The sequence below is a fragment of the Cryptomeria japonica genome, chromosome 10 (genome assembly GCF_030272615.1).
Source record: "Cryptomeria japonica chromosome 10, Sugi_1.0, whole genome shotgun sequence".
In the NCBI taxonomy this organism is placed as follows: Eukaryota; Viridiplantae; Streptophyta; class Pinopsida; order Cupressales; family Cupressaceae; genus Cryptomeria; species Cryptomeria japonica.
Genome location: NC_081414.1, coordinates 612,014,625 through 612,027,955, shown reverse-complemented (window position 1 = coordinate 612,027,955; position 13,331 = coordinate 612,014,625). Strand labels below are relative to the sequence as shown.

Genomic DNA, 13,331 nt, shown 5'->3' with positions numbered 1-13,331 from the left:
AGTGCTACTTGAAAATTCTGACCTACTTCCAATCAGCACTCAGAACCTGCCCAAAGACATAAAGCATGTTTGCTGATAGGTGGTGAATAATTTCAATGTTTCAATCCACAAAGATCAAGTTGATGAGAGATGCCAATAATTTGAAAAGGGGGGATGTCACTATCAGTGACCCCTTAAATCTCCGACCAGCCAGCAAGTACTTCCAATTGGAAGTGAAATCTCCCACCTATGTGAGATTACTTCCAGCTGATAACAAAAAGCCCAGCCCTCATGCAAAGACTTCCACTTGGGGTCAAGATCCACGAACTTCCAGTTGGGGGCAAGATCTCCGACCTGCCTCACATCAGCTGCCAGTTGTATCCCAAATCCCCGATCAGTCTTTAGGTGACTTCTAGTTGATGCCTAAATCCACGCTAAGAGCAGAAGTAAGTTCAAATCAGGAATTCAACATAAAATCAGACATAAAAGTGAAGTCTCAGACTGAAAGTATGATAAATTGGACCTAAAATCAATAAAATCAGACGTGAATCAGACCTTGAAATGCGAAAATTACTATGTTACCCCGAGTTTCTGGAACGGGGACGGCAGGGGACGGCGAGACGAGTTTCCGAGATGGCAAATTTTTTTGCCAATTTTGGGGACGGCGGGGGGACGGCAAAGGGGACGGCAATATAAAATATAGGGAAATTTTAAAATATATAGTGAAATTTTAAATGTTCATATGAAAAATAGATAAAGCATGTATATATACATTATATTCATATGAAAACATGGATAAAGCAGGTATAAGTACATTATAGAACCTTAACATACCACATTTGTGTTCAAAATTCATTCAGTACTCCATATGCATTCATAATGCAGAATTTATTGTCAATACTCAATATGCATTCATAATTGAAAATACATTGTCAATATGCCAACACTTGTTTGCATGTAGTTCATTGTTTCTTTCTGGTTGAAGGATATTTTGATAGTCTTCCATTTCTATTATGACTTACAACCACTTCTTTACGCACTACAAAGTTTTGGATGTTTGTGAAATTCTATACCAAGTCGTTATTAAATATTTCTGAGTGCTTTTGGCTATGATTCAGACCTGTTTACCTTTCATAATTGTGAAAAGTCCAATATTGCAGACCAACAACCACTTTTTTACACACTACCGTGTTCTAAGTGTTTGTAAAATTTATTACCAGGCTGCTGCTCATAATTTCTAAGTTCTTTTGGCAGTGATTCAGACACGTTTACCCATCATATTAGTGAAAATCCAATTTTATAGACCTATAATAAAATTTAAAAAATGTTTTTTTGAGCATTTGAGTCTTTTTTTGTTTTTTAAATGTGCTGGGAAAAGGAGGACGGCTGGCCGTCCCCGGGATGGTTAGGGGACGGGGGGACGTCCCCTTTGAGAGTCACTGCCGTCCCCAAGTTTCCGGGACGTTTCCCACAAATTTTGCAATTTTGGGGACGGCGGGGGGACATCCCCTAGTCGTCCCCAAGTCCTCGAAATGTCCCCAGTACGGGGACGGGCGATTTTAGCCCGGGGTTACGTAGGAAAATTAGAGATTAAACAAAAGGAATTCATTTCAGATTTTAAGATTGATATTGTTCTCTTCTATATCTTGATCAATATTTGTTTGCTTTTCAGGTTATGAAAGTAAGAGAGGAGGAACTTCATCACTTGAGGGAGATAAGGACACATAGGAGATCACCTCATGGTGTTCAAGACTAAGGACATGAGAAGACAAAGAAGACTTTGCAACATTGGGAAGATTACGTATCCAAGATAAGCTGCTTCACAACATCAAATTTGCAGGGTATGGAGGTTTCACACATCAACATCAACATGCTCAAAGCAAAGACAAGTGAGATAGGAAGCAAGGAAGAGTATGATCAATGCATTCGCAACATCAAGGAAAGACACTATAAAGCAATTGTAGGGTGTAGCATCAAAGGAGGTCAACACATACTTCACTCTTTCAACTTTACACTTCAAGCTAGGGAGGTATATGCAACATGAGGATGCCATCTCGCTACATGAAGAGAGATTTCACCACAGAGAAGAGGAAGAGGATGCACAGGTGATCAAGACAGGAGACAGTTCCAGAAGAGTTAATCAAAGTTAAAAAGATTGATCCCCAAGGATGATGTAAGTAGGGAGTATCCCCTACCTTCCTCTCATTCATGATTGAGCTTAGAAATGTTAAGTATCAAGAGATTTTGCCCGAATCACATACAACTTGTGATGAGTTACAAAGGCAAGCTAAGGTGGCACCTAGTCATCACTTATTCAATCATATCATTTCAAGATAAGGCATCCAAGTTGAATGCACCCGACTCATCTATCAAGGCAGAATACTACAACATGTGGGCACAAATTTCAATGTACCTACCCTCATCATCTATTGGTCGAAACTCAAAAGACGTGTCCCATAAAATGTAAATTTATCATTGGTAAATGCTATGAAATGGGTGCAACAAACACTAATTAGGGTTTTCATTTTTCGATTTTGGCCATTGATTACAAATCAATCCGAGCCACTCATTGTAAAGAGATATCTATATAAGGCTCAGCTCTCTTATTTGTTAAGGTTAATATTTTAATAGCAGACAATAGTCAATAGTTAGTAGATCAAGAACAGCAAGTTAGCAGTAGACTAGAGTAAGAGAAGGCAGAAATTGTTGCCAAACTTGTAAATAAACATCCTTTTCATTGAAAATATGGTGGAATGTGTTGTTTCTTCTACATAATTGCATGGTTTCTTGTTGAATCCTCATGCTAGATGATGATAATTAGGTGGATGGAAGATCTTTGTGCATGATTGATGGTGAAGCTCCTATGTTCATACTACTAGTATTTCATTGATTGTGAACTATCTTGCATAGTCAACTAAACTCGCGTATCCAAGCTTAACTTCAATTGCTACTTCTTCAGTGATATGCATCGTCTTGATGGTGTCTATGTTCATGGTAGTGATTTGAACATCATATGCTTACCTTAGGAGATTGCACTAAACTTAATGAAGTTGTTGCTTTGCATGGCAAAACAATGTCTAGTTGAGTTTCAATAAAGATTGTTCATCGCTCTTGCATTCTTAGGATAGGAAATTGCACTAAACTTAATGATGTTGTTCCTTTGCATGGCAAAACAAAGTCTAGTTGAGTTTCACTAAAGATTGTTCATCGCTCTTGCATTCTTAGGATTAGATTAGCTTTCTCAACCCTTCATCCTTTTGCTATTTTTTCAAATCAAGTAAACTTCGCGTTCCAGCAGCATTCAAACATTCATGTATCAACGTAAGGCCACCTTGTGATTCCAGCAATATCACATCATAGTTCATACACACTGGGTCTCTCCAAGGGCACGTTAAGACCTGACATTCGGAACCTTGGAGTCATCCCATTTGATCACGCAGTTTAGCACTTGGGAGGATTTTGTTCAAGAGAGGATAGAATACTTAATATTTTATTTTGTGTTGCATAGTGCATAAAAACACATCAACATTATCAGTATGAAGTGATCGCTCATATAATGAGCAAAGATGGCTTAACACTGTGCTTTAAACATCTGAAGCTACAGACCTACAGCCTAAGTATCTTCCAGAACCCTGCTGGTGGAATTTATGGAAACTGATCTGTTTCCTGAGTCTTGCTTTCAAGCTTCAGGCATTTATGAGCCTTGCAGTTCAGCAGGTAAATATTTCAATAGTTAATCGATTTTAGGCCACAAATTAAGAAAAAAAAAATCATTTGATTGCATCTCTTCATATCCTCAATAATCCGCATATAAATACAGCAATCTGTGAACCTCGATACAGGTTCTAGGTCAATCAACCATAAGATTATTGTTGATCTCAAAACAGGCTAATGCACATTTTGCAAAATAGGAAAACCTATGTCTTTTCCCCTTCGATTTCTAAGAAAACCTAGCCTGCCTGCTGCAAAGGAAAAAAGAGAAGCTGAATCACAATTATACACTTTTCCAGCATTCTGAGACTAAGGTTTTCATTCTGAATTTGACATATTTGTTTGAACCCATTCAAATATTCTAAGACAGTTTTGATTTGTCAACTCATTGGATCAAGAAAATTAATTATGAAATGGAAGATGACTATCATCCTTAGACCAAGAAGCTATTTCCAGAAAATTGTCTTGCAATATCCTAGAGATAGAAATAATGTTCATTGTTTCTTAATGGACACTGGATGTATTGGAAGTGTTGAGCAGTTAATAAATTTCAAATACCAACTTTAATTTATATTTGGAAGATTCCCAGGCTCCAGTTTGAATAAAATTTCTTTCCTAACTTTCAAGTTTCAATCATTCAATGTTTTGAGTAAAAATCATTTCCTAACTTTCAAGTTCTAACCATTCAGTGCTTCAGTAGATTAAAAACGCGTTCACTTTCTTTGTAATGACTGCAAATATCAGGCCAGGAAATTCAACCACAAGGCAAATTTGAAATTGTATTGATGCAAACCACAATTGAATACTACAATACACTTCACAGAAGACATATTTATCAATCTCAAATAACTATTCAGTTCATCTTCCAAGACACCCGTTCGGCTTCATCTTCCTAGTCTCTTCAACTATCTAGAGCTGAGTTGCAATGATAATGAAATATTATTAATACATTATTACTATACGGCTATGAAAGCCATCCTTCTCAAGTTTGCAAACCGTTTTGAATACAAGCATTTGAAGTGTCCTTACACAACACTCACAAGGTTGAATCGGACTTTCCAAAAATTAGAACAGATAGGGATACCATAGCCATAATTGACAACCACTGTGAACCAAGGGATGACGAAAAACCCAAAGCTGGCAATCATTGTTTGCAAGTAGGGAATCAAAATAGTAGCTAGAAATGCAATTAAGGAGAACATAGAACACCAAACGTGACTCAAATTCAGGCTGTTTAATTCAGTCCTTTTCTGTCCTTGGAGACTATATTCTAATCAGGAAAATAGATTGGGAAAAGAAAAATCTCAAATCGATTCATCTAAAGAGATGGGTATTCAGGACCAGATTAGGCAGATGTCTTGAAGACTCGCTTCTCTTCAAATCATGCCCCTCCTTCATGTGAACATATTGAGGAAATTATAAGAGATCCTTCAGGTTATACAGATTTAGCTTTCCAAACAACCTGAGCTAAGACACACAAGAACTAGGGAGCATGGAGAATCTCTAACTGCATCTGGCAGTCAACCTCAGACTAACAGAAATAGTATGTAATTTGATTCTATCCAAACTTCCTTACACAACTCTGCTCTACCGTGCAGTATGCATGCTCGCATCTTTGATGCCATGTATACTCACATTGTGGACTAAATGCACCTTTTGTATTTCTTTCTTAAATAATTCGTTCTTCCAATAACAAAAATTGGTGTTCAAATCACCAACTAATTATATTATTAATTGACTGCAAAGTACAAAGACAAGGTATATGTAAGTTACCATCTAAAAACAGTATCCCTACAATGGATAAAATCATAAAACATAAAAACTAGAAACTAAGAAACACGTGCCAAAAAAATTTGTTGATTCTTCTACGAGTCTAAGGAAGATATTTATAACAATAAGAGATCCAGGCAGAATGAAAATTTCAGATCTAACAAGCTGCTTACAAACTCAAAAAGACATGTTGAAAATTTGTGACAAAAGTCAATAGCTTTCAGTGCCTGATTTAAGCATATTGTAAGCCAGTGAAACCAAAAAAATCCACAAAAGAAGCATGCAGCCTATGACAGAAAAAAGCACACACATGCTGATACAAGTATATCAATGAAAAACTCAAGTTAAGAAACAATATTTCCACTAAACTTTTATACAAGTTTTGGACTAAAGAGGCAATGTCAGACTTAAAAACCACCAAATATTTTGCTTGCAGCTAGCTTAACAATGGAAAACTTACAGAAATAAGTGTCAGAAATATGATCAAATGAAGTGAGCCTTGTGACCATTATCAATACTCCATAGTCCGAAGTCAAACTATTAAAATGACTTTGAAGAGGCAAAGAAAAAAACTGTGGTTAATCAACTGCACATTGGGGACTCCATTAATCAATATAAGAAATCAAATCAATTTGCTTATTAGAAGATATAATGCTACAGAATATCTCTAACACTGAAGACAGTTATGTATTTCATGTGGTATGCAAAGATAAATCAGCTTTGATTCAAAGGTGGAAGGTCTCACAACAAATAATTCAAAACTGTGATATAAACTGCGATGTTATATATTAGCGGGAGCTTTTGTAAACAAACTTGGAGGAGGCCTATTGTAGGGGTATACAGTTTCTAAAAGCATTGTCGGAATCAAAAACAAGACCAGAAAGAGGAATTGACAAAAAGAGTCCTTAGATTATACTTTCTTGAAACTCAATTTAATGTTCAGTACTAGCTTTACTGGTACATTTTGCCATGCTTTTTTAGATCAACATTTTGGTCAATACTTCCTCACATATTTAAATCCTTCTACCTCAATTCCAACATGAGCATGATACATGAATGTACACACCTACAGAACTGGGATAAATTTACAGTCTTCGTACCCTAATATGCCTTATATACAAACACTACAATTCCTAGCAGAAAATAGCATTCACCACATTATCTAGAGAAGCGCATTTATTAAATTTTAAGTGCTTCCAAAAGGTATTACAAAACACTGTGGTAGAGTATCACCCAGTAATTAAAGCATGCATCACTTACAGTAAAATAACCAGTGTCTGGAGTACCATCCAGACTCAATGTCGGTGCCAATGCAACAGTAAACTTCTCTCCAACGGAAACAGGATATACATCAATATTCACATCAAGAAGCATGTGCATGTCAAATTGCTCGCTATGGGCTTCAATTCGTGAGACTGCAACAGAAGTGATATACACCATTTAAACTTTAAAAGAAAAGATAACAAATTATTTGAAATCTTTGTTCTGTCTTAAGTTGAAATATTCTAGATAAACTACATTAGACAAACATATCCAACAAAATTTATGTGGGAAAAAAAAGAGAGATTTTCAAAGAATAAACTCCTGCAGATCCTCCGATCCAAAACATATTAATTTTTACAAGATAGAAAAGGTCATTTTTCAGCATACAATGCACAGCTTAGACAAGCTTCAGTGGCTATACTAGAAAGCAACAGTACCTACTCATAGAGGGTTACAAAAAATTTTGGCATATAAATGAAAGAAAACTAAATTTAAGAGCCTTTTTACCTGATAGCCGAATATAGGTTAAGAGATTAATTAACAAAAGAAAAAGCATGGGTAATGTATTTCATAAGGAATGTCTGATGTATACAGCTTATCATCAAGTAATTAGACAATTTTACAATAGCATCTCTATAGTAGGTTGACAAGCTAAAGCTGCCATGCAGTAATATATTGAAACTTGACTCATTAGTCTTATATGTTGATTAGTAATAAAATGTTATATTATCAGTATATCATCATATTATCTAATAAAGTGAATAACTTAACCTTTTTGTATGCTTAACTGTGGTTGACACCTTAAGTTTGTTTCTTTATTCCTTTTATCAGTTTCTGTTTCCCTCCCTCCTCTCCTTTTAAAGGAAGCTAGTCTGCAATCTACTTTAAGTTCCTTCTTGTCCTGATGAAGGACGACAGAGTGTGATCCAAAACATTGAGGGCAAAAATACACTACACAGTTGAACCAGAAGCACCCTTCTTTCTCACTATTATGGACTGGAAAATTATGTCTCTTACTGCCCCAAAAAACTTTTGTTGAATTTAATAAAGGAAGATGAAAGCTGTGGAATCAGGCTAGTGGGTGTTGACTCTCAACCACACAAGCCTTCCGACATTATTTGCATTTCTGCTTTAATTGGATGCATAAAAAGAGACTATTCTTTGCCAAAAGTGTGGGTAGAGTTAAGGACCAATTCTTCATGGGGATCCAACAGTTGTAATGGTATTTGAAAAGTGAAGGGCAATTTATTATGCGCATAGTTACCAAGGAAAGGTACCAGTACTGGTACGAGAGACAAGGATGTGTACTGGTAAGCCATTTTTTTTTAATTGGGAGACAACTACTAGTAGTCAGCACAACTAAAAAATCTTTGAATTTAGAAAAATAATAGTAAATATTGATACATAATGCTAAAATAAATATAATGACAGACTAAATAAATAGCAATGAAATATTTTTAATACTTGATAATAATACTGAGATGCTGAGATTAAAATATGAAATAGGCACAGTAGACACAAAATGTCAAAAAGCAAAGACAAGTGATTTGCATCCGATGGCAAACAACAAAATCAAAACAAATCCTTGCAGTATCAATGTCATTAGTCTCTAGGTCCTCAAGTAGGATGCTTTCCAAATACTCGTCACTCTCTAGATCTCCTATAGGAAATAGAATTGGATATAAATCATTGAGGCCATTCACCTCAACCATCTCATCCTCAAAAGCACCAGTTGCTTCATCAGATGGAATTTGGTTCTATTTTATTGAAGGACCTTCCTTGTACCCTGGATCTGTACAAGAAAGGTAATGAAGCATGCTATGAATGTAGAACAAATTCTTTGTTGACTTCAATCCTAGGCAATTCATCTTCAATGAATAAAGGAAACTGTAAATTCCAATTCCTCTCACATGATGAATAAATAGTGTGACTGTAATGAAATTGCAAATGATTGCAATTAAGTGCTTCACCTCCATGGATCCACCACCACTTTATAGGGTCTTTCGTTGCATGCATATCATACAAGTATGCCATTGTAGAAAAATTACCCTACGTATGTGAAAACATTGAGACCTGCTAATGGAAGCATCATAGCCTAGGCCATATATTCTTACAATACAGCCCAAAGCCCCTTCATTATTTATCTATCCTGATATATAAAGGTCACCCTTGGTAACTTTTGTTGTTCCACTTCAAATTAAAGCATAGGCAGCAAAATGAAGAGGTGCGTCATATTTATTGACTAAGTTGCCAACACGGGTACGTGTCCAGGAAAATGAAGAGGTGTGTTATATATATTGAGTAAGTTGACAATATGGGTACGGGTACAAGTACGAGATAAGGGTACACTGGTAAGACAATTTTTTTCCTTGGGTACAGTGTGTGTGTGTGTGTGTGTGTATATATATATATAAGAGTTCCTGGACTCACCAGGACTCGGTGCGGATGAGTCCTTGGAGCCCGGACTCGCACTCGTCCGAGTCCTAGGGGAGTCCTGGCGAATTTAGGAACTCTTAGACTCAACTCGGACCCAAAAAATCCTTAAGCTTGGATTCGGTCAGACTCAATTTCCCCGCACCCCTTCTATCATTAGTTTTTTCTCACATCTAACACCTAGTGTGGATCACTAAGGCTATGGATCCTGTCTCTAGTGACGAGGACCTTGATTGGGTTGACCAAGCAAATAGAGAGGCTGAGGTTGTAGCCATGGCAGAGGAGGAGGTTAGAGCACAAGTAGACACAGGCACAACTAATGTTGGTGAAGGTGGCATGGAGTCACGAAAAAAGACTATGGTTATCGAATCATCCAAGACCTACCTTTGACGCCTTTATAGGAGGGATGCAGGCTCCTTTAAGCCATAGACTTGTAGTTATTGTTTTGATATTTGTGTGGAACATTTGATGTCGTGGATTTTACATTCCATGAGCTTTGTATACATTTGACAATATTTATATATCTAAGTTTGCTATTTCCTTCAGCTACAATTTGTGTTTATAATTATGTGATCGATGTATACTTGTGTATGTGATCAAATTAGCTTCTATTTGATGATGTTATTGTGCCTTTAAGGTTTATTAAATAAAGGGTGTATGAAACAAGTTATAAATCCTTAAAAATCTTTAAATTTCTTGGGTTTTTTACTTTGCCAAGTCTCAAGTCACCCGCGCCGAGTCTGAGTCTCATTTCTATGGTATATACACACACACACACACACACACACACACGTGTATATATATACACATGTATGTGTGTGTGTATATATATAAATGTGTATATACATGTATGTATATATATTATATATATATAATCAATGTTCCACGGGGACATGTCCCCCCAAAAAAACTTGTATCCCCTGTAGGGGAACATTTTTTAGACTTGGGCAATTAGGGGAAACGCCCCCTCACAGCACCACCTCCTCCTCCACCTCTGTCGAGGACACCACAAGGTCACTTGCTATATGGCACATGCCATTGCATACTGATTGCAACCTTTAACTTCCTGAAAGCTAGTGACCTTGCATGGGGCACTCACAAAGATGTTATATTGCAGATTTTGCACTGTAGATTTCAATTCACCTATATTTTAATGGCAAAATGAGAAAAGAGAGAGTGAAGAGAGCAAAATGATCTTTGTATTGGGCGAAATGATGCTTTTAGAGGTGTTTTAGGATTTTTGGATGCAAAAAAATTGTGTTACCGGAGGACGCCTCCCTGGACCTAAAACACCCGTGCTGAAGACACTCGGATGCCTTGGGGACATCCTTGAGTCTTCCCCTCTGAGCCAAATTTTGCAGGAAACATCCCTAATGCCAAGGGACGCCAAGACTTGACACCGAAGACGTCCAGCCATGCAAGGGATGGCAAGGGACACATGAGACATCCACCAACCAACTCGGGGAGGGTTAGATGTCCCCAGCATCAAGCCTCTTTTAAGAAGAACACACAAGTCTCTAGATTTAATGTTTGTATATTTGGGTCTTCTGCCCTTGGGGCTGTAATGTGATAAATTGTTGTTTTGGACATACACAGTTTGCTCTGGTTTTTGTTATTTGAATTTCATAAATATAGATAGTGAGAGTGGACCCTAACCATTACTAATCAAAAGAACATATTGTAATATATGTAATTACAGTTAATAGTCAATGCTGTATTTAGAGGATGGATATGTCCTAATGATACTGTGGTTAGCAATGGTTGTTGAGTTGATACTAAAAAACCAAGAGATAAATATCTATTCCAATAAAAGCTGATTGTGAGCAATGGAATGGGAAGAGATTAACCTGGAAGTTAACAACTTTAAATTGTTTCAGAAAGAAGGCTACAAAATGTGTTTTTGATTACAAATTCTGCTGCAAACATCACCATGGAGGATAAGATTATACATAGAATTTCTGAACAGTCTCGCTTGCAAAAGATATACAGGGTCTGTTGGCTTCTGGACAAGAACTTGTCTTGGAGAAGGACCTTAACTCACCCAACCTCCTATACAGGGCCATAAAAAAAGAAAAAGTTGAGGGAATAAAATCCTCTAAATAAGTTAAAAAGTCCTCTCCAAAAACACCAAAATAGAAGGAACCAGAAGTTGCTCCAGTTGAAGTCTTCTGAGTTTTCCACTTTAAAGGATATACCTTGTATGCTATTTTTTTTTATCACACGTATATTGACAATGAATTTTGAAAGTACTTTGAATTAAGTGTTAATGTTTGAAATTTAAAATTAATGTCTCAATTTAACACAAATGTTATATGTTAAGGTTCTATAATGTATATATGCATGCTTTATCCATGTTTTCATAAGAATATTTAAAATTTCCCTATATATTTTAAATGTTCCCTATATTTTATATAGCCATCCCCAAGCTTAAATGTTATATGTTAAGGTTCTATAATGTATATATGCATGCTTTATCCATGTTTTCATAAGAATATTTAAAATTTCCCTAAATATTTTAAATGTTCCCTATATTTTATATAGCCATCCCCAAGCTATCCCCACAAATGACTCGAAAAATTGGTTACATGGAAATCATCCCCCTATCCCAGAAACTTGGGGTAACAAACAAACAAAAAAGTTAAAAAATGTCTTTTTTTGTTATTTTTTAGCACTTGGTGCCTTTGGGTAGCATTGTAATGTCCCCTTTTTGTAACTGCCCTAGTTTTTGCCCTAAAATCACAAATTCCTTTCAAATAAGAGATGTAAGATGGTTAGAGGTATAACTTTGCCAATTAGATCCTGATTGAGACCCCTTAATCATGTTCAATATAAGATCAATCTTTCCTACTATAGTTAGGAACATTATCTTAATCATCATTGAAGTTTACATAATGTGCACGTGGATTCCCTTTGGGCTTTTCTCAATGACTCATCCACATTATGAAGCAACACAAGAGATCATACAAAGCGCCTTGAGGATATTCATCAAACCCTGGAGCACGGAATGACACCTGTCATTTGGCCTCCCAGCCCCACTTGGGGTTACTAAACTCAAATGGACCATTATGCTACTTGCATTCCTTATACGCCCACATCTCCCCTCCATAACGGAACAGCAGATTGGCTGAAGCTCTAAAGGACTCTTCATCATCATTAATTATGCATATATATATATATATATACACTAACGATTATATTATAAGTGATATATTAATCACTTATCCTTATTATATGATGAAAAGATTATGCAACATCATACCCAGCACCTATCAAGTCTGCTGATTAACTCTGATTTGCAGATCTGCATATTGTGAACTGCTCTCTTGTTCTTCCCTCTGCTCTAAGTCAAATGTCTTTCCTTTATGCTTTATTGGTTAAAGAGTCACCACCTTTCATGGGGATTGAGACACCACCTTTCACGAGAATTGAGTCACCGCTTTTCATTGCTGCCTTTGGGAATAAAATATTATTCTCCAAACGTGTGCCACTTGGATCCCTTCCTCAAATGAATCTTCTTCGTACCTCTTCATCATGCATGCCCTTTGACAAGGGACACAAACTTTCACAATTCCCCCCTTTGAAATAGTACAACCCTTCATAATTTCTGCCATTTGAAAGAGTTACTTCCCGTTCCTTTTCAAGTCTTCCATTAATCTTTCCTTGATTTACATGCTCCCTTCCTTCTTCCTTTTTCTATCTCCCCCCTCAAATGAGGTTCTCTTCTCCCTTTTATATCTTATGTTTGAGGGAGTCACAACTTTTCATTTTATGTCTTTTGACCATTCATTAACTTAATTATAATTATATTCTTTTAAATTTTTATTTTTATTTTATTTTTACTCTTTTGTATTTTAATTTTATTATTATTATTTATTATTAAATTCTATTTCAAAGTGGGGACATTACAAACCTGGGCAAACCCGAGCATACCCCTGAGCGAACCCATACCCAGATGTAACCGGTACAGGTGCAAAAGGCCTTAAGGGCATACCTGGTAACTTAGTTTATTGATATTCCATCTTGGATGTATTTTTTTCTCTATCAAAGCATCTAGAGAAGAAAACTTAATAGAAGCAATTTCTTCATAAATCTCTACTCAACACAATCTAAACTTGCAAATTGGATCACATCACAAATGGGCTAGATAAATTCAACAACAAACCCAACATTGGCCC

General features: G+C 36.3%; 1 protein-coding gene across 2 annotated transcripts in view; it reads right to left on the bottom strand.

Annotated features, from left to right (window-relative positions):
• Window positions 1–13,331, bottom strand: part of LOC131064826 (DNA-directed RNA polymerases II and V subunit 8A) — an 81,005-nt gene that overhangs the window by 14,829 nt on the left and 52,845 nt on the right. For both annotated transcript variants that reach the window (XM_057999113.1, XM_057999114.1), the window contains exon 5: window positions 6,721–6,875. In XM_057999113.1, the coding sequence (XP_057855096.1) occupies window positions 6,721–6,875 (155 nt within the window). The remainder of the gene's footprint in view (window positions 1–6,720; window positions 6,876–13,331) is intronic.